This window comes from Pundamilia nyererei, unplaced genomic scaffold, assembly GCF_000239375.1.
Source record: "Pundamilia nyererei isolate P.nyererei 1_Seehausen unplaced genomic scaffold, PunNye1.0 scaffold00268, whole genome shotgun sequence".
In the NCBI taxonomy this organism is placed as follows: domain Eukaryota; kingdom Metazoa; phylum Chordata; class Actinopteri; order Cichliformes; family Cichlidae; genus Pundamilia; species Pundamilia nyererei.
In genome coordinates, this window is record NW_005187669.1 from 551155 (window position 1) to 569519 (window position 18365).

General features: G+C 46.6%; 1 protein-coding gene across 3 annotated transcripts in view; it reads right to left on the minus strand.

Moving 5' to 3' along the window:
- Positions 1-18365, minus strand: part of LOC102204364 (zinc fingers and homeoboxes protein 2-like) — a 54012-nt gene that overhangs the window by 9908 nt on the left and 25739 nt on the right. For 2 of the 3 annotated variants that reach the window (XM_005750316.2, XM_005750315.2), the window contains exons 2-3: positions 4289-7574; positions 1171-1348 (exon numbers count right to left, since the gene is read on the minus strand). In XM_005750316.2, the coding sequence (XP_005750373.1) occupies positions 1174-1348; positions 4289-7230 (3117 nt within the window). In that variant the 5' untranslated portion in view covers positions 7231-7574 and the 3' untranslated portion in view covers positions 1171-1173. Of the gene's footprint in view, positions 1-1170; positions 1349-4288; positions 7575-10027; positions 10067-18365 lie in introns of those variants that run through there. The other variant, XM_005750317.2, reaches the window with a different exon arrangement.

Here is an 18365-nt window from a genome sequence, read left to right on the forward strand (position 1 = left end):
GAGTAGATGCAGGTGAAGGAATAAAGCTCAATAGTGTTTCAAAATAAAACAGGAAGCGAGTAGATGCAGGTGAGGGAATAAAGCTCAATGGTGTTTCAAAATAAAACAGGAAGCGAGTAGATGCAGGTGAGGGAATAAAGCTCAATAGTGTTTCAAAATAAAACAGGAAGCAAGTAGATGCAGGTGAGGGGATAAAGCTCAATAGTGTTTCAAAATAAAACAGGAAGTGACTAAACAGAGACCCAGAATGACTGTGCTAAGACTAAAGCAAATCTGGCCTCTGATTGTAAAACTTCGATCCAGATGAATTTAAGGTCTCAGTCGAGTTTCATGTAATGAGGTCGACTCTGTAGATTAGAGTGAAGCAGCAGACAGCCTCGGCCAAAAAGCTGAACGTGAGACCTGAAGTGTGTTTTAAAGACAACCGCAGGAAGGCTTCAGCGAGCACAAACAACAGAAACACACAAGACACAAAAAAAGCACATGTTTCGTAGCTATTTGCGAGGGATGTTCGTGTCCGTGCGGGTTTGTTTGTTGTGGTGGAGAGCCTGCTGCTGGACTGCACTGACCTCGAGGCAGCAGCGACGTACAGGGAAAAACATGAAGAAGAAAACTGCCGGAGAGCAAAGACGCAAACATTGCAGAAGTGGAAAAACATTCCACGTTTGTCAACGAAAGTTTGGTTTCTGGAGAAATTCCACCTTTTACACTCACACAGGAGGTAATTTGTGCTTCTCTCGCTATAGAAGAATGGCCAAAATCAGAGATGCACCACTGAAAGATGTGATTCATGCTTCATTTAATTGCTTGAAAGGAGGTCATTTGTCATTTCTGGCATTTTCTAAAATAAGTGATTAATCATTTAACTAAGAAATAGCACTTTTATTGCCAGTGAATGCAATTCAGTTACAGGTTTAATTAAAAAACGCTGCCCTTATAACACGCGCTAAATACTTTCTGCCGTGAATGCACCGTTCAGCGGCCGTCTGCTGTCGCTGAACTCAAACATTTCAGAAATGACTCGGGAGCATTTCAGCAGCATCCTCTGATCGGCGAGCAGGAGCACAAATAAAACACGAAGCATCGATGAAACGAACCTCACAGGCTCGGCGAGGCCTGCGGATCCAAGGACAGCTGCTGACACCGAAACACTCCGAAACTCAAACTCACCGTTTATCCGGTCAGCCTCCCAGACGCGTCCTCCGCCATCTTCTTCTCTCTGTCCACGAGCAGCTCCCGCCCTCGCCTCGAGTCCTCCAGCCAGGTCCCGAACACCTCCCGCACTCCTCCGAGGACACCCCCGTTCTGTCCCCCGTTCTTCAGCTCCGCCACGCTCTGCTGCCTCAGTCTGTCGGGCCGAGAGCGTCACGTTAGATGGAACACATAGCAGGAAACACATTTTAACATTTTAAACAGCGAGAGAGTCGACTGATGTGGGATCACGGATGCTTTAGGAGTTTAACGAGTGCCCACAGAGCTCTGCTGGGGACGCTTTGGTGCAGCCAGCAGTTAAAACCTGTGTTCAGTGTTACTCTTAGTTATCATCTGCACTTCACATCTGAGAAAAACCAACGCAGACATTTTTCAGAATAATTTTCTCTGTAGCCCTGAAGACAGGGCTCCTGTCGCTGTTTTCACCCGTCTCGTTAGAGTCACGTAGTGACGACCAGTCCTATAATGATGCTGTCTGTTCAAGATAAATAAAACAATAAAAAAAGATTAAAAAATAATTAACGGTGAGGTAAAAATGTGAAATTAATGGGAGGGGAAGCATAAATGCCGTCCTGGGCCTAAGATTGTTGAAGGTTTAGATTTTCTCGTCATTAAAAACAGCCTGAAGCTGTTAAAGGAAACTAAGTGTTTTAGTTCCAGTGTCTCAGTGACGAGCAGCCACACGTGAAGCAAACATGAAAGAAAGGTGAAAGTGCGAGCAGCCCACACAAAGAAACTGGACTAAAAATCAGTCGTTTGTCCTTCAGCACCAACAAGAACTGTCAATCAGGTTTTTTGAGATGCCACTGAGGTGATTGTGCACAATCGTATTTAACGCGAGTGGGTCATAAGTGGAGCGTTTTTAATTATAACGAGGAGAAACTAATCACCGCAATAATTTAAAACTGAAGGAGGAAATTCTGTGGAAACAGAGCGAACCCACACATGACGAGCCTCTGTCACAGCCACGGAAACACTGAGACGAGCTGCGCGTTCGTGCTTTAAATCAGGCTTTACATCGGCAAATAAAAGGACGCGATTAACCCCGAACTCCCATCTGAGCGCCGCTGACAGTTTCCTTTATCGCTCTGCATTGTTCGGCTGTACGTCGCACGTCACGCGGCGCGCTTTGTTGCAGAGTTTATGAAATAAACAGCAGCCAGAAGGATTCGAGTGTGCTGTCAGTGCAGGTTCACGCCGTGGTGTTTTCAAAGGCTGAGCCAGAAACCCGGAGCAGGCTCACGGGAAGAATAAAAGGCTTGCCCAAATTATAGTGGAGATATTGGTTTCCAACGTAATGGCTGTGTTATTTGGCCAAACATGTCCCAAGCTCCTTGAAGGAGAGGCAGACTAAATAGAGTCATGTAGATTTGTAGGTTAATGTCCTGAAAACAATGTTAATGTGGCAACTAGAAAACAGCAGCACAAGCCCGCCGAGGGGAAGCGCAAATTTACTTTGGCTGCACAGGTCACCACAAAAGGTGCCAGTGGGTAGAAAACGGTGCTGAAAGTACCAGGGGTGCAGTTCGGTAAACACTGACTGCACGAATTATCGAGGAGAAGCGAAGGAGCGAGGTGGAATTTGGTGACTGGGATATAGGAATAAGATTGACTCGACTCTTTATGAAAAATTATTTTCATTTCCATCATTTCATCTACATAATAAAGGAGGTGGTCACACTGAGAAACGGGGGAATTATAGAGGGCTGTCAGCAGCTGTCAGTGTAGGACTACGTATCCGTGATTTCAGGGCTTAATTTGCTGTTTCTCTGCCAATTGTGGCAAATTATTCAGTCACTTTACATATACTTACGCAGCATTGTAAGAGTCCTTCACTACACGACCTGCTTTTAAAAACATTTCAGTAAAAAAGCAAAAGCAGAAAAACTTCCACATTATATCTTCATCCTGTTCTCACCGAATCAAAGCGCTTCTCAAATGTAAGACTGAAACCTTAAATCACATCTCTGATCGACACACCGGGCTGAGACTGAGCGTCTCCTTCTTTGTGTTTTCACAGACTCGTATTGATGTCTTGATTAACTTGTTGATGCTGAATCATGATAGCCATCACTCCGCTTTAAAACCTTTAAAACCTTCTTGTAGATCAAACGAGGGCAGGTAAATGGAGAACGACATGCAGCTTAAATTCCATTAACAGTTTAGTTTTCTTTATTCTGATTGTTTGCTTTATGTAAAAATGTAATCGTAAACATTTCACAGTAATTTTATCTGCCTGCATGACTGGTTAAACAAAGGGTTTCAACATTCATTACACAGGCCTGCAGGCCGGTCTGTAGGGAAGCCAGCAACTGGTAAATGTTTACAGACAAGTCTGTGGCTTCCATGCAAATTACAGACAACTGCAGCGACCTGTTAGAGACCAAAACAATTCTAAGGAGGTTTTCAGTGCAGCACTGTGGACCTCTTTGTGACCAATTTGATGCTAGCATATTCCATCAAACCCTCGCGAATGCTTGCAAAATACACACCTTTCCACTTATGACCAGTGGCTACCAGTGGATTGAAACTTACTATTCGGCAAAACGTGAACCGAAAGTCGTCAAAGGGAAATAAACCATGGACTCTTAAGCTGGTAAAGTTTCAACTTTCAAAATTAGTGGTACTTAGACGATACCTCATAAGGTTGACATCCACAGCAAATGAAAATGCTTTTCATAAAAAAATCCATCCAAAATTTTTAACTTAGGTTTCTGAAAATTTGCCTATTCAGCATGAGGTTAAAATAAAACCCTACCCTAACCATGGATGGGTCTGTGGTGGTCCAGGTCTGGAGGTGACTAAGAGGCTAACCGCTAACAACAGATTGCCTTTCAATTATTTATTTGACCTATTTGGCAAACCCAAATGGAACTCTTAAAATATCATTTAAAATAACTTTTAAAAGCAAACATCTTCTCATTTCTGAATCTATGATTGTTTAGCATGTGGCTAAAACCTAGTTAACCCTACCCATAAGGCCATCTCTTGGACTGTATGAGGAAAACCACTTTATATTCTGTGTATTTCTGCTAAACAGAAAACATGTCAAAGTAAAGAACTGTGAATTAAGTACCTGCCAGCAAACTGGTCTTGGAGCTCATCGTGCTGTTGATTGTTGAGGCTGTTGGTGCGCTGGTCCATCAGCCAGCCCATCTCAACCTCCAGCACCTTACTGTTGTTGTTTGTTACGGCTCCTTCCTGACAGCGCTGGATGATGCTGGGTGGAACGTTTTCAGGGGAACACATAGGCAGCCCCTGTCCTCCATTCACGCCATTGTTGTGAAAAAGTTCTGCCAAGTCCATGCTGCCGCTCTGCAGCCGACTATCGGTGAACCAGCGGGCCAGTTCTCCGCGAGCCAGTCCTGTCCGACCCTCCAGCTGGCTGAACTCCTCAGGGGAAGGCCACCGCGTTTGAGCAAAATCGTCCTTGAGGAGCGCCAGGGATCGGCCGTCTGGAGGCACTGAGCAGGAATTCAGATTGGGGACGGAAGGTGCAATGGTGCCAGGAGCAATCATGGACAGGGGGTGTGAAGTTGGTGGAGGGCTTTTAAGGAGGCCTACACCGGTGCTTGGTTTGTGAATCCCATTCAGTTGCAGTGCTTGGTGCTGATGTAGCTGTTTCTCAGTGATGGCACCAATGCCATTGCCGCCCATCCTTTTAGTGCCCATGGAGTTCAGAAGGGCTTGCTCCAGGTTGTCACGAAGCGCGCGGCGCTCTGCAAACCAGCTGTCGATTTCCTGATGAGACAGGCGGGTTATGGCCGACAGATTATCCACGTCGCTGTGTGTAGGAAAGCTGTTCCGCAAGAAGTTCTCCTCCAAGATCTTCAGTTGTTTTGCCGTTTTTCCTTTCATCCTCTCCAGCAAGGGGAACTGGGTCAGCACCGAGGACTTATGTTGAAAATCTGGTTTTGGTACTGCTGGGATGTCCCCACCGTCCAAATGTAAGATTCCATTATTGTGACCAGGAGAGGTCTGATCAAAGGGCCATTTCCCGTCCATTCGAGACGTTCCATTGGCCTCTGGCAGAGGACTGACTACCTTGTCTCCTCTGGGGTAGCTGGCTTTCAGCTCCACTCCTTGCTGCTCTTTTAATTTCTTGCCATCCAAGGAGAACGCTGAAATCTGGGATGGAGCTTTAGCCGGAGCACGAATGGACTGGATAATTGTCGGCCTCCTTACCTGTGAAGTAATGAGCGGAGGGGAGTTCGGCAAATTTAAATCAGAAGCTGGCAAATTGTGAGAACTGGGGTGTTTTTCTTTGGAAGGGACGGGCACGGTACGGGGAATAAGTAAACTGTTTCTGAACGGAGAGACAGAGATCGGTGGGGGGGCAATCGTTGGCCTTGTTAACGACTCTGGAAAGACTATGGAGGGCAGAGACACCACCGGCTTTGTTTTGGGATTTCCTGACGCCGAGAGAATCTTCCCTTTGGAAGACAAAGATGATGATGACAACGATGGAGGCGGTGGCATTAAAGGCACAGCAGCGGATGACCTCTTCATCTCTGTGGTAACCAGAGGAACTGCTACAGGTCTTTTCATCTCCACGGGAACAAGAGGTGGAGCCATTGGGAGGCGGCCTTTTGGGGGAGGAGGTGGTGGGGGAGGAGCCATTAGGACCTTGTCTTTAGGGTCACCAGAGTGGGGCGCCACTGCCATGATGGGTCGCTTGGACTCAAACACTGTTGACAGCTGTGTCGGCAGGGGTCGCTTAAGGGAGTGGCTAGAGCCTGCCGGGGAGTTTGTGGTGACTACAGTTAGCCCATTGGGCGCAGTCGTCCGGACGTGACCGAGATGCTCGACTGTCGTGTGGACGATGGGCTGCTGTGAGGCTTTGGCAGACGGCTGAGAGATGGGGCTTGTAGGCAAGACGGTGAACGTGTGATGAGCAGGAGGGATGGAGCCATTAAACATTTTCTTCCTGGCTTCCTCCACCTCTTCTGGGGACCAAGTGATACCTTGCTTCAGCCGCTGGGTAGTGAACCAGACTTTGATCTGTTCCTCCGGGTGCTTGGAGGCAGCTGTAAGCCATGACAGCTCAGCATGCGTTGGGTATGGGAATTTATTAAAGGAGGCGATCAGCGTCAGGTTGTTGTCTAAAGAAGGGTTATATTTGGTGGTGTTCAAGGGAACGGCTATTTTTGGTACAGAGTTAAAGTTGGGTGGACGCTGGAGCATTGGGGTGACATGGGAGAGCCCTTGGACGATGGTGGGTTCAGGGATGATGACTGTTCCGTTGATGTTCACTGCTGTGATTTGGTCCTTCTGGATCAAACCGTCCAGCTGGCTTTTCAGTTCGCTCCCTCCAAAGAGCGTGTGCACACTACCCGGAGATTTCACTGTGGTAGATATGCAAGGTGGAAACACAGAGCTACTGTGGCTTTCACCTTTTTCATTTGTCACGTCGCATTCAGCTGAATTGTCCTTGCCTTCGATTGTCTGCTCTAAGATAGTCTGATTGTTCATTTTTATCCTCTTGAACTTGAAGTTCGTCTCACCTGGGTGCCGGCTCTCGTTGTGCTCTGTGAGCGAGTCAAACTTCTTGGTGTTGAAGTTGCAGACAGCACAGAGGTACAGTGGATTTAGAATGACGTTAGGATGGCTCGAGTCCACGTGTTCTTTGAAGTCATTCAGGTTCTGCGTCGAAAACGGGCAGTATTTGCACTCGTAACCTCTTCCCTGCTTCTTCTGGGACACCGGGTCTGATTCTGGCGCTTCTTTGTCCTTCCCCCCTCTGGCTTCTACATCTTCGATGACAGGGGGGTGATCTTCACATCCAGACTGCTGCTCTTTGTCTAAGTGTTTTGGAAATGCCTTCTGGTCTGGATTATCTCCATTATCCTTCATGAGGTTTTGACTCTTTTTCGCAGATTCAGGTGGTTCATTTTCTCTCACATCTTTGCTTGCCAATATTTCCATGTCCATCACCTCCTCCGGGTCATCTTGTTCATCAGGCAGGTCACTGATGACCCGGACCATGCAGGGGGTGGAGGACTTCCTACGACTGGACATGATTGCGGCTGCTGCTGCTGCTGCTGCTGGTGATGATGGTGGTGCTGGTGTTGCTGATTGTGTTGACGATATTGTTTTTGGCTGCTGCTGCTGCTGCTGGTGCTGGTCGAGGACGTCAGCGTGTCTGCGTTGGGGGGTCTTTACTGGGGCGGAACGGAGCAGGTGGTTGTGGAAAGTGGTAGGCGGTTGGATGTGGAGTCTCCAGTGTGTGAGAGGGAGGGCGAGAACCGGCTGACGGCGCTGGCCCAGGACCGGTTGTGCAGTGGCGTCTCCCGCTCACTGGCAGTGTCAGCTACCGACCTCGGCGTCATGGGAGGGCATCACAGACAGCAGCGGCGTTCAAGCTGCACGGGGACGAAGACAAAGAGAGAAAACGACACATTAATACTGTTTGTGTTCAGTGAGCTGTGAGGAAGCCACTTAGAAAGGGCTAAAAATCTGAGAAAAACATGTCGGAGAGAGAAAGACGTCACTACAATAATGTTTGTGTCTGATGTTCACTCCAAACAGGATAAACAACAGGGAAAGTGCATGATGGGCAATGAAAGAAAGAGGGGAAAACTAGATAATCTGCACTTTGGTAAACAAGCGTTTTTGATGAAACATCCTTTGTTTGAGGTGAAATCAGCACAGGAACAGGAAAAAAGAGTGGAGAGAATCACTTATAGGGATACAGTTTTAATCAAAAGTTTATCATCTTGGACATGAATGTTTTAGTAATGCTTTCATATTTCACAATTTCTGAGAACTTTTTCTGGAGCTGAATTATTTCACAACCTCTAAGATTATGAGAAAAAGAAACAAACTCAATAATTTAGTGAACAAGTTTTAATTTATTTTAGATTTCCTGAAATAAACACAGGGTGAAAATAATATATACGAGGTCAAGAACATTTATACACCCACTTAGATGTCCTAACCAGCCACGGTGGAGTCTCTGTGCCAACACATAAAGGGAAATCGTTCGACTGACTGATGCACGGCGACATGTGAAAATCTGGGGAGCTTAGATAAGTCAGGGATATCTTGGAGTCGTTTCTAAAGGACTGCATGTTCCAAGATCATCCGTTCAATCCACTGTTTCTTCTCAGGAAGTGCAGCTACTGTGCCAAGGTCTGAAAAACTATCCAAACTTTCACCCTGAGCTGAGAGGGTGAAAGCTGCTCTGGTTGGTCCGAACAGACCTGCCATGAACTGGAAACGGCTCAAACATCAGCGTTACCGCCTGCTGTCCAGATCCCCAGTGGCTAAAATACGGACACCTCGACTAAAGTTTGATACTGACCGAGTGCACAGTGAAAAATGTCCTCTGAACCAAAGTTTTATGATTGCATGAGGAAAAAAAACGAGTTGTAGGACACACTTGCTCTTTGGTTGAATCATCTTATATTAACTATATAATTGTTGCAGCCAGACCGAGCTAAACCCACAAAGTCAGCACTGCAAACCAGAGACGCTGCCTACCAGCGTCAAACAGCTGTTTATGCTGATGACGGGTCGTTTAAACACACAACAGGTTTCTGGATTTGTCGACCGTAAACAGACTCTATCTAGAACTGTGTAGTCCATAGACTGGACACTAAAGGCCTGACCCTTTTCTAAAGTCAAGTTTTCATCAATAGTTATCCGGAGAGCTGGGAAAGCTGTCACTGTGAATCTGCCAGGGCTAAACTTAAAAACTACCACCACAAAGTCCCAAAGCATGCAGACTGATGAAAGCTTACACAAAGAAAATTAAGTCCAGCCATGGGAAGGACGGGAAAACTTTTATTTTGCTTTTTTGCACATGGAGAACTTGGAACGGTCCATGCTAGTGTTTTCTCTAACATGCATGGATGTAGTCACCTATCGGTTATTAAAGTCCGGTCTTAATGTTCGCCGTGGCCACACACCTGACAGTCAGATGGTAGGCCCGTTAAGTTTTTACTGGAATGGGACAAAAACTTTACGAGGTTAATGTTTGTTCAGCGAGACGTGAAACTAGCGCCGGAGACCACAAACTCATCAGGAAAATGTTACCGAGGCCGCAGATCAAGTGAGCCGAGGGCCACAGGCTAGAGGAGTCGCCCCCTGCGGGCCAAAAGAAAGAACGCAGGTTTATGGCACTATCAAGCCTAGATGTTGATTTTTCCCATACATCTGTAATTTAAACAGGCACTTATTACTTGCTCCTATGGTTACTAGAGAGAGTAATTACTACTCTACTGACCTCTAGATGCTTCTCGCAGGCTCTGCAAGGCTAATAATTTCAAGCATTCCCGTATGAAGAGTACCTATAACCATGTTAGGGAAACAAAGTCAGCCATTTTTACTGCCCACAAGTCATGGCGAAACCCTCTGGAGCAGATCTGATCATTTTGTAACTCCCCATCCAAAGATGGGAGGTTCCAAGCTTAATTAGCGACGTGATATTTTGCGTCTCCTTTCCTGTAATGTCCGAGCCAGGTCTGTCAGGCCTGTTGGCGCTCATCTTAGCATCGCACTGGCTCCGTCGGGTCCGGTCTAATCAGGCCCTGGCAGGCGACAGCGTTTGCTGACAACACCAGAAGGCCAGAAGTTAAAAATAAAGGAAGTCCGGCTGACAACTCGAGACGCCACGCTCGAAAATTATGATGAATCAGAGTGCCACTTAATCAGGACACGCCGTTCCAGGCCAATCACATGTAAATGCGATAAATTGAAGACGTCCACGGCAACTACAAAAGACAAAAAAAAGTCTCCAAACTCCAAACCCCATTAAAAAGACATTAAGCGCCTTTCATAGATTCGGGCAAAGACAACTTCACAGGATAATTACCCTGTAATCATGTAATAAGAGAGACTCAGTGATGAGATCTCCTGACAGCTATCATCCACACAATGGAACGGAGAAAGTGAGGTAAAAACAGACGGGGAGAGAGAGGAAGATAGGTGTGAATAAATACAGAAGAGTGCAATAATAAAAGGAGGACAAAAGGAAAAAAGCAGGTAAATGGGAGGAGAGAGAGGAGAGAGAGTGGCGAAGGCGCGCAGAGATAAGGGGAAAAAGAAAGAAGGGAGAGTCTGAAAACTTCCAAGCTAATGAAAGAGAACAGGCACAAAGCAGAAGACGTTTTAACTAGGCCATGGCCTGGCAGACAGAAAGAGAGAGACGACGGCGAAAGAATGGAGGAGAAGAAGAGCGAGAAAAGAAGGCAGATAAACATAAAGGAGGAGGAGGAGGAGAGGAAAGGGACAACAGAGTGTTTCAGGAGGAAGAAAAAGGGAGACGGGGAAAGATAAGCAGAGAGCAGAGGAACAGAGAGTAAGAGGCACAATCGAAAGCAGATGAAGAGAACGAGAGAGATGAGAGGACGACGAAAACATTTCCATTTGACAGTAAAATTTTAACGGATAATAAAATGAGGTTTTGGTGCACTTTCTATCAGGAAAGTTGAAGCTTTGAAAAGGTGCCCCAATCAGTTGGGGGAAAAACACATTTGCCAGGGAAAAAAATGGGTACTTCAACACTTAATTAGTATTGGGCAAGCTGTTATTTGTCCCATGTGTCACTTAATGCTGGACATATTTCATGCTCTCGCAGCCTTGATCAGCTTCTCATCGCCTGCACGGGAGACACATTTTATAGCTGCAGAGTATCCAGAGCCCGTCTGAATTGTTGCACTGTGCAATGAGACTGAACTAATCCTATGTTATTATAAATCTCATGCATTTACATTGCTGCTTATTGCACGCTTCGGCTAATGGCGTTTCCTCAAACAACGAGCATAAAAACACCGACAATCAATTCATAAAAAAACGACTCGAACCCAAACGTGTCCGACGCGCTCGCCTCGAGGAGTTCAAAATTTCAGTCCCAAACCTCGTTGGAAAGAACCGAACGCACCGCGGGGCGAATAGATGCAATCCAGAGTCCACCTCCTCCCTCCGTCTGCCTCTAAAACCTGCTGCAGCACAGCATGACCCGACCCCGCGCAACCTGATTAGACTGAATATGGTTTTGGACCCAGCCCAACTCAGGTCCCTGGGTCAGGTCTCGGTTACTGGGTAACCAGAGGGGCCTGTGAGGACCTGTAGCCTGTAGCGCCCGAGCACTGCAGAGTTCACGAGTTTAAAAAGTTTCACTTGGAAATGATTTAAAAATGACTGATAGGAGTAAAGGGCAGGCCCGTTCTGCTTCTCCCGATTTAAATCTGTGTCGGTGCTCAATTATCAGTGAAGTCTGTGTGAGGACTTCTACTATGGTCATCTCAGCCACAGAAGCCCCACCCACCGTTTAAGAGGGGCGACCAATCAGAAGAATATTAGCTTAATGGACCAAAGCGCTGTACCAGGTCCCAGCGTAAGAGACGTGGCTCAGTCTGAGACTGAAAACACGGAGCTGGAAACGAGCCGAACGCCACATCACCGTTTACTTCCTGCTTCGCCGCGACGCTTCTCTACCAGCCATCTCCGCCCACACATCCACAGTGTTTCCTCTGTGAAAAGAAACCCACACAGGCACGAGGAGAGAGCCCCAGCCGGGACTCAAACCCAGGACCTTCACGCCGTGCGGCACCAATGATGACTGAACCACCGACCCTGCAGCTGAAGGGAAGATGCAGTGAAGGATGTAAAAACATAACCATACAAAAGTCTGGCGTGGGGCACGGGAGAGACTCTAAAAAAGGGGGTCGAACACGCTGAAGTGTCCGGTTCAGGCCTCGCCGACGTATCTGAGCGTTTCACAGGATCCCAAACTGTAACGTGAGTTTAATGAGGCTGGAGAAACGTTTTTCTACAGACATCTCGTGCCGTTCGTCATCTGTTTGCTAATGAAATGCTCATTAAATGAGAAAAATAATCCAACAACCTGTCGTCTGGCTAATTTTAAACCGAGCGTGGCAGCGGTTGTTTTTCACCTGCTTCCAGCTTTTATAAAATCTTGGCTCCGCTTCAGGAGACACATTTATTTACGCTCAACGGGAAAACATTTGGAATATTTGCATCGTGCATCGCTTTACTGACCCAGCCAGCTCACCCCTGCTTTAAAGGAGAGTTGCACTTACATGTTATTTAATGAGGCTTGATTAAACACTTTGTGTCCATTAAATTAGGATTTTATAGTTTAACGCAGAAATACATCCAGTAACCTTCAAAGAGAGGCTGCAGAAACGCTCTGTTGCTCTTTACACCCACACAAACTGCAACGCTCCAATCTGAGCCACACCCACATTTCCAGACACGGAGGATAACCCGCTGCAGCATCGGTCCGCCCTAACCTGTGAGAGCAAGCAGCTGATCACAGCTTTTAGAGATGCCCAGGTGCGCGTTTACGCTAAAATGGGAGTTAAGCTGCTCTTAAAAGGCACTCCAGGAAACGGTGCACTAATAACCCAATAAAGCAATCAATACGCAGCCCTAATACGGGCCAAATTCTAGCAAATACTTCAATCTCCTTTCAGATCCTCTCTCCTTGTGCGTTTGCTTAAAATACTTGGCCAGAGACCCAGCTGCTGCCAGAGGTGAAGTGGGAAAAGAGGGAGGGAGACGGTAAAGGAGATAAAACAAAAAGAAGAGTGTGGGAGGAGTTGGAGAGAACAGAGCAGGGAGTGCATGTATAGGAAGACGAGTGTGTAGGAGCCAAAAAAACAAAAGAAGGGAAGAAAGCGCGAGTGCTTAGCAGTAAAGAGGTTGAGAGAAAGGACACGAGAGTGTGGGAGGAGAGAGAAATGAGACGGATGGAAGGAGAGAAAAGGGGCGACAGAGAGGGAAAACAGAGCTGGAGAAAACAGATTGGACGAGGGAAAGTAAGAAGCGTAGAGGCAGACGGAGCTGCAGGCCCGAGCTTTTCATCCGAGCAGCGATGGCAGCCTCGCTTCCCGTCGACGAGGAAGAGCGCTGCGGCTGCCAGCTCGCAAAAAAGAAAAAAGAAAAGTAAAAAAAACAGAGCTCAGCAGTGTCATGTTTTGCTGCATCACTGGGTCGGCCTCGAGGACTCCGGGCCAACTTCTGACGAGGGGAGTCATATGCCGCTTGGCTGCGTCCCATTTTATTGGGCTGAGCTCGCCTCCGTGCATGCTTGTAATTACTCGTACAGTATTTGTGTGCAGGGGATTGTTTGGAGCACGGCAGTGCTTCGTAATTATTGAGGAAATAATAAAACTGCAGCAGTGACAACAGTGATTTGCAAATTGCAGGAAGCGGCAAATTGTCCTTTTGAGAGGCAGGTGAGTTTTTCCTCAATCAAAAACAAGCAAACCTTTGTTCCCTCCTTTAATTGGTGCACATTAGAGTATCAATTTTAGACGGAGGCAACAAAGTCTCCCAGGATTCCCTGCGTTTAAACACCACGACACAGAACTCTCCTCTGAAAGTGACACCAAGTAAGTCGATCGGTGGGGTGAAGCAGGGTTCGGGGGAAAAAAGATCTGATTTTCACCTCCGCCAAGGGCAAACCGTCAGTCTAACTGCAAACTGTATCCATCCATCTAACTGACTGCATCGCAGCTCGCACGTCGAGGCGGCGAAGGGCGTGCTGGAGAGAAAAGGGTGTCGAGGAAGCCATAAAACAAGTCGGCGAGGAAAGAGAAGATAATGAGGAGATATCTTGGGAAATGAAATGACAAATTAGGAGGACGAAAGGCAGATTGGAAGGAGCCCAGTGTGCTAATAGGAGGGGTTAAAGACGTTTTACTGGAACAAGGGCAAACTGGAGGGGGCGAGGGCTCGTGGGGAGGGAGGCGATGTACATTTTGGCACAGAGGAAGCTCAGCTGCAAACAAACTGAACCGGCAGGCGTCTTGTCATCAGCGGGGATCTAAACTACTGTAGGGCTGGCCTGGCAGCTTGTAATTCATAATGAGACCAAAACAGACTTCGGGGACTCGCTCAGATGACTTTTTCTTCCCCCAAAGCAGCTCTGAAGCCGTTTTTAACACGTGAGCCGACATGAGGATGAGGCACAGAGACGTCTCCAAGTACAGCTCCACTTCACAAACCAAAGATCAATCTCTAATATTTTCAGTTTAGTTGATAAAATCTCTGAGTTTTTAGACAAAAATATATAAAACTTTTCAAAACGACCTCCAGAAACAAAAAGGCTCATTTCTAATGAGATGACAGCATAAAAACACCCAAAAGTTCAGGAGGTGCAACCTGCTGCAGTACATTAAAAACTATAATCTGCTACAGTAATCATGATGCAGTGTGATTGATGAACGAGGAGGCCGGGGTGGATGGATGGTCTCCAAAACATCAAAGTGTGACTCGTGTGCTTCAAAACGAAGCAAAGTGGGAAATGTAAATAACACAGAGTACAGTCTGTGCGGTCATACTTCCTGTTCCACAGCTCCCACAGCTGGAGCACGTGCAGAAAAGCACAACATTCATGTTTCCTGCAAACTGCGTCTATCGTTCAGCATTACTGAGGCCCTCACAGATGTGACCCTCACACTAACGGTTACAGGCCGAATCAGGTCACGATGCTTCTGTTTTATTTGCAATAAGAATCTATGAGTCATTTTCTTTTGGACCCTTTGAGAGTTTTCAGGGTTTTATGCTGTAAAGTTACTGTTAGATTCTCTTTACTGGCTTTATTTTGTTTGGAAAGCTGTCGATGGGATAAAACCATCATCAGGAGGTGGAAACGAATCAGAGGAAACACCTCATGTCCTGCTGTGACTGCAGGCCTGAAGTTGTCTGATACCGGTTTCTACGTTTGATCCTGCGCGTAGGTTTCTCCCTCTGATTGTTGATTAATGCGACCATGTCCAGGTCAGCGGGACGGCGGTAGGACAAGCACAATACTTCCAGTTGTTGGTTAAGTGCGATTGTTAGAATGAGGAAAAGGACAGCTCTGATGTGTAATGCAAGAGCTGGTTGCACAGTGGTCAGAGCAATCAGCTTAATTAGGCCACTATTAGCACTGATGCCGACTGATCAGGACATGCCTAACAGATCTGAAACACCTGACATGCTAATGGTCCCTTTGGGAAGACGCTGCTGCCGGCGCGCTCGCTGTGTTCCCAGGTACGGTGACTAACAGGCAGGCGAGGAACATGCAAATGAGGCGGCTGAAAGAACCACCGGGGACTGAAAGTTTGGAGCTTTAAAGGCGGCGGCGGCGCTCAGAAACTAAAAGCGTCCTGGTTTCAGAGTCCCCGTGACCCTCCTCCCTCAGGCACACAGTCATCATGCAGCACAAAAACCGCCAGCTCTGTGTGTGTGTGTTTTAACATAAGTGTGTGGACGCTAAATGATTGATCAAAGGATGGCTTTGTGTGGGCACCTCATGGTGCTAATGCATCATTAACACAGCTGGTAGTATGACCCAGCTCTTCTGAGAGCTGCCAGGCTATTTCCAGCAGCTTTCTCTTAAGCTTATAGAGATCCAAATCTCACTCGTGTTATATAAGAGTTCTGCGAAACATACTGAAAGGACGTCACGACTAGTTTTACCTCAGGTTATTTTAGCTGGCCCCTTTACAGGAGAGGCAATAAAAGATGTTTCACCGCTACTGCAGTCTGCAGGAATTACTGACATGATGAAATTACAGACGGAAAACAGCACTCCCGCCCGAAGGATAATCTGTCCTAACAGGGCTGCGAGTACGTCTGGGTGACACTAACAAAATCAAACACAATCACAGTTTTATCAGGTACCGCCATACTGACAACGGACGGGCGGGCGGCGGGATGGCGGTAAAGCTCAACTGTAATGGCCTGTTTGCACAGGATCTGTCAGCATGCAATGTATTCTGGTACTGTGGCGTTTGGAGAGACAGCACATCCTTATTTGCTTCATTTGAAATCCACTTCGTGTAAATGCGGGCGTGCGGTGCAACGTTACGGGTAAAAACGTATGCCGCGGACGTTCTACCTCTAAAATACAAAGACAACTCCTGTGACTCCCCCATCAAGCGTCCAGTGCTGGAAGCGAACATGAACAGGTCACTTTGTTAAATCCTGAACTGTAAAGCTCAGAATTCAAATTTACCAATTTTGTGTTTTCAGACCATGAAAACGTGTAAAGCTGCTGAAACACTGTTAGCCCACAGGTTTCGTCACATCAAGCCTATTAACCAGTGTCCTCGATCCAAACCCAGTTCACTGCGGGGCACTCTGGTTTGCTTTGTATTGTGTAACGTACAGAAAGGCTTAGTTAGGAGTTGGTGATAAAACCAACAATCCCCGGCTCAAAGTGGGCCAGAGCGGCGCCGGAGTCAACCCGCCGAGCTCGCAGCGCCTCTCCCGCTATTCTTCTCAAATGAGCGTTTATTTTTGCTTTGTTACTTTCAGGCCAAAGGTCAAAGTGCGTTATTTATAAAGGTTAGTTTCACGAGCGCACAGAGTACATGTCTGTGCTTTAATGTCGTTTCCCCAACAATAAGCTGAAAGTTCAGAACATCAGCTGCTCGACTCAAAGTGCTGACAAGTTGATAAACCTCAGTCCTTACATCAATATGCATGCCTTTGATTATTCAGAAGAGCCACGCCCACGCACAGCTCCGTATCTGGAATCAATTCTTTTTTAAACTTAGTCTGCAGATGTATATGAACTTTTATCCTGTCAAATCCATTTAACGTTTGTCCAGCTTGTTAAAAGGTTAAAAGGTACAAACGGACCAATCGCATGACCTCATAAAACTGAATAAAGTAAAATTAAGTGAAAATGGCAGCTCTGATTCGAGCCTCAGACTCAAAAGGAGCAGAAAAGCAGCGCTGAGCACGAGCGCATTTTATTTTGAAAAGAAAGGTCCGCGCTTAGAAGCACGGCCCAAGGCCAAAAGGCCCGTTAAGCATTAGACAACTTGGAAGCGTTAAATGGAAGCGGAGACTTAATGACCGATGGATCTTATGAGGCAATTTGATGCACTGATGAGAACAGAGCTGTCTTTTCATTGGCAGAGAACCTTGAGTGCAGTTTGGGTTTCGGGTGATTGGCTGGGCGATTGGAACGGCGCTCTCGGTCACGTGACCGCGATGTGCGTGGAGCCGGCCAAACTCTCGTATCGTTGAGCGTCTCAAGGTTGACCTCGAGAGCTCAACACGAATGACATCGATCCATCTATTCATCCCTCCGTCACTGATCTAACGTCTCTTCAGCTGCCAACTCTCTGCCTGACCTGACGTCAGCGGGGCCTCCGCAGTAATTTAATACAACAGAGACGCAATCCACGAGTTTCACTTTCATTTCTGATTCCCGGTGGGAATTCTGGGAAGCATAAGGAGCAGCGTGGGGGACTGTCAACAAATCTAAAACAATCACTGAAGAATAATTGAATTTATTTAAAGGAACAAAAGAAGAACCAGAAGAAGAATCGGCTCGTTAGACCCAGAAAAATATTTAGAAACTTCTTTCTGTAAAAACGTGGAACTGTCGTCATAAACGTTTCCAATCACGGCTCGTTTGTGCTTCAATATTTAAGTTGTTATTTCTACTGGAAGGTTTGACATCATCCATCACATTCGGTCTACCAGGCTTTTTCCCTCTGCCACGGCGAGGTAATTATCCCCGTGGCGCTTGAAAAACAATAAAGAGGTTAATTAACGTCTGTCTATTTCTATTATGATTCATCTGGATAGAAACCAAATCAATTTGGTTCTAGTGGAATTTATTTTCCAGATAGGCAGGTCCAGAAGTTTCTTTAGTGCTTCTGCCTCCGCACGCCATCGCAGCTGATTTTACCCTGACCCATCCAGATGTGACGTTCAGCTTGAACTCGCAGCTGTTTCTACGCGCAGACAGAAAAACCAGCAGAAACCGAACAGGCCGACCGAAGATGTGCGGACCTGAGGCCGTGCGTCTGTGCACGCAGCTCACGCCGCTGAGCTCACGCCGCTGAGCTCACGCCTACAGTGCGTGAGCTCCCACGGCTCGCTGATACGGCCGATCTGAACAAAAATCTGATTCCAGCTCAATGAAACCAAATCTGTGGATCCTGTTTGACGTCAGTCTGTCAGAAACCTGCTGTTAGCTGGAGTTCGTTACAAAAAAGTTATTTTTTCACTCAAATTTTCATTAAATATGATTTAAGTGCAGGAGCAGAGAATCCCTTCCAATAAAAAATAAAACCAAAAACAATATTTCTTATGATTTTTTTATACAGAAGGAAAAAATTGTAATATTTGATTTAAATGATCAGTTTTACTGACGTCTGTTTGCCCCCCCCCCC